Source organism: Pinus tabuliformis, chromosome 4_2, assembly GCF_031772625.1.
Source record: "Pinus tabuliformis cultivar Carrire ecotype Pingquan chromosome 4_2, CPIR1, whole genome shotgun sequence".
NCBI classification, from domain to species: domain Eukaryota; kingdom Viridiplantae; phylum Streptophyta; class Pinopsida; order Pinales; family Pinaceae; genus Pinus; species Pinus tabuliformis.
Window position 1 is genome coordinate 690,275,102 of NC_142304.1, and position 3,138 is coordinate 690,278,239.

Consider the following 3,138-nt stretch of genomic DNA (forward strand, 5'->3'; position numbering starts at 1 on the left):
AGTCATAAAAATTTTCCATAATGTCATGTTTGAAAAATTGTCAAAATTTTAAGGTTTTCTAGCATTCATTATTCCAACATCAATATTTTTAGTTTTTAGGCTATTTTTTTTTATGTTTTTTGGGGTTTTTTTTGATAGAGTTCTTGTTTTGAGTTTATAATTCATGTTTCAAAGTTTACATTGTTTTAAGGCTAACTTTAACTTTTTATGCCAATTTATATATTCTCATTCAAACATGGCAACCATTATGTAAGCAATCAACAATATATCAAGTGCAGCAACATAAATCATCACATGAATAAAAACAATATAAGTAGCATACACATTGGACACAAAGGTTTAACGTGGAAACCCTTTAGGGAGAAACACCACCAAAGCTTTAATTGTTATTATGGTGTAAATAAGAGCACCTACTCTATTACATCAATTTGTTTGTGAGCCACCACTCACATGAAACACCAACTCCCTTTGATTGTTTGCTAGCACCCACTAGTAGGAAGCACCAACTCTCTCCTTTTGTAGATGCCTAACCAGCTTATCTAAAGCACCATATGAAGTGCACCAACTTCATGGATTTATTGCAAGCCCGAATTTGCAGCTCCTTGGATTTATGCAAGAAACAACTTGCATGAGGCACCAACCCTTGAGCCTTCCTCAGACACCCACTAGGATGCAAGCACCAACTTCTTGTATGTAGGCTCCAACCTACATTAAAAGAGGAACTAATGTTCATTCTAGATGGAAACCACTCTGCCTAATATCACCTTTATTCTCCTCTACATCCTTCAGCATTCGACCTTTTGTTTTCCTCAATAACAGTCACTCATACACAACCCTCTGTGCACTCTCTCCACTCCGCAATAGCATACACACACACAGGGCTCTCTACTCTCAACCTTGTTCTTTTGCTAAGGCACTCTCGCCCTATTTCCTTTGCATAGGCACTTTCGGCCTCTTCTGTGCAGCACAAACACACTTGGCCTCTTCTCAGCAACGCTCACACAGAGATGTCCACTTATCTCACTTAACAATGTTGCGTTCCCCCATGTGTTCAATTACAATTTTAGGTTTTGTTCCTTTGATACACAGGGAACAATGTTGTCCCCGCTACCATCCACATTGCCCAAGAGTGTACTCTGTGAATGGATCTCCATACTGTTGTAACATCTGGTTACTTGCTACTGCTACCATATTAAACGTTGAGCATGAGCTCTTAAGCATTTTCTCCACTCTGTTATTCAACAACTACAACTGCAACATAATTAATTCAGAGAATGGGCACCTGTGTGATTCTAAATATTGAGAATTAAATCTCTGTCAACCTGCACATTCAAGGAAGCTCTCCATGCTTATTTATTACTCATAGAGCTTGAGACGTACACCAACATGGCTTCTCTGAGCTTGCTCTGATCTCCATTAATTCTCTCTGCAAATCGTTGTCGTTGTTTCCTTGATCCAACAATTTTTGCAGTCAATATTGACTTCATTAGCTCAACCTACGCATTTGTGGTCCTAACAACTGACTCGTTCATGCCAAAGCCCATAGGCTTTCTATTAAAAGAGCTTCCAAATGTAAACTCCTCAACCCCTTTTAAATTTAACTGCAAATGTTTCTAATTATGTCGATTTCAACCTTTAGCTTCTTTTACTGGAAGCCTTACCTATTTTCCTGCCATGGGACTAGGTGTTGTGACCAATGGATCAAGCCTTTAGGTGTTAAACCTATTTAAGACCTTTAAGGGCTTATTTCCCTTTATTAACTACGCCCTTGGTATTTACCTATTACATATGATTTCATCTGATTCTTAGCCCATAGCTCGCAAGTCTCGACTCTTTTACATGCCTTCGTTTTAAAATCCTTCGGCCTCCTCTTAGTTATCCTGTGAGGTCTGCCCGACACTTTCAATGGCCAATCAAAGGCCCCACCGAGATGAAATCTCTAATCGATGTGTCTCAATGCTTACTGCCCAATCATTCTTTTTTTCATTTTTTAGAAATCGTTGGGGTCTTGCTTATCGGATGACGTGTCCCGATGGGACCATTGTTGCACTTGTGCACCAATTAACTTCCTACCGGGATGAGTTTTCAATCCACATATGCCTGACGCCTAATCCATTGGCCTGTACTCTGATATGGCTATGACTGCCCAACATCCTCCTCCCGATGATTCTCTTTGTGAGCCCATTTATCTCCATCGGGGTATTCCTGTAGGGATAGGCTATCAAGTGGGACCACTTGTTGCATCCACCAACCAATAAATTGCCTATCAAGGTGATTTGTCTCTGACAGTGCCCATGTCATCCCGACACTCCCTCTTTGTACTGCTATAAAACATTTCGAGCTCTAACCAACGAGATGACATCATGCTAACATCATCAGTGCCCCTGCTCCAACTGGTTCACCACCTCTGGTACCATCCATAGAGGGGTTCTTCTCAATTGTAGTGGCACCTGGCCCTTCTCCTCATCATAAATCCTCTTAGTATAGCCAAAGTTAGCAAGCTTCACACCATTTGCATCCACAAGAAAATTATTCCCCTTGATATTGCAGTGCACAATCCCCTGCCTGTGTAGGTAGTCGACTCCACGTAGGATGTTGTGTGTGTATGATCTGATCATTGATTCATCCAGCTTCCCTCCAAACCTACTCAGCAAATCCACCAAGCTGCCACCTGGCATGTACTCTATGAACAAATTGTGTAACCTTGCACCATTCTCAAAGCTGTAATTACACCCCAGGCAGTGATTGACGTAACTCGAATTGAGGCACCGCAAAATCTGGTACTCATTTTCCAAAGCAACACTAAAACTGAAAACAGATTTGATTGCAACGACTTGTCCATTAGAGCTGCTCTTCCCAATGCTGACTATTGCAGAAGCTCCGGTCCCAAGAATGGCACCCCTCACCCAGCACTCTTCTTTAGCTCTCCCCATCTCTACTTCGATTCCCATTCCCTCCCAATTAAACACACATAAGAATGTATCTTTGAGGCTGGCTATTGGTACTATTGTTCAACGATCATAAACAGTGAGTGAGAAAAGCCATAGTGACATGCTAGAATCGATTTCTTGAAAAGCTAACCAAATCCACTGATAATGCTTTGCGTTCAGACTTTCTGAGCCGCTCAAGTAAGCCTAT

The 3,138-nt window shown here is 41.2% G+C and overlaps 1 protein-coding gene across 1 annotated transcript; it reads right to left on the reverse strand.

Annotated features, from left to right (window-relative positions):
* Nucleotides 1–2,375: 2,375 nt before the first annotated feature.
* LOC149171346 (mitogen-activated protein kinase kinase kinase 18-like) lies at nucleotides 2,376–2,933 on the reverse strand. The gene has a single exon (XM_089425935.1). It carries the CDS (start codon nucleotides 2,931–2,933, stop codon nucleotides 2,376–2,378), a length of 558 nt encoding a protein of 185 aa, XP_089282061.1.
* Between the last annotated feature and the right edge of the window lie 205 nt (nucleotides 2,934–3,138).

Excerpts from the sequence above, each read along its gene's own strand:
- LOC149171346 (XM_089425935.1), bottom strand. The coding sequence starts at position 2,933 with ATGGGGAGAGCTAAAGAAGAGTGCTGGGTGAGGGGTGCCATTCTTGGG.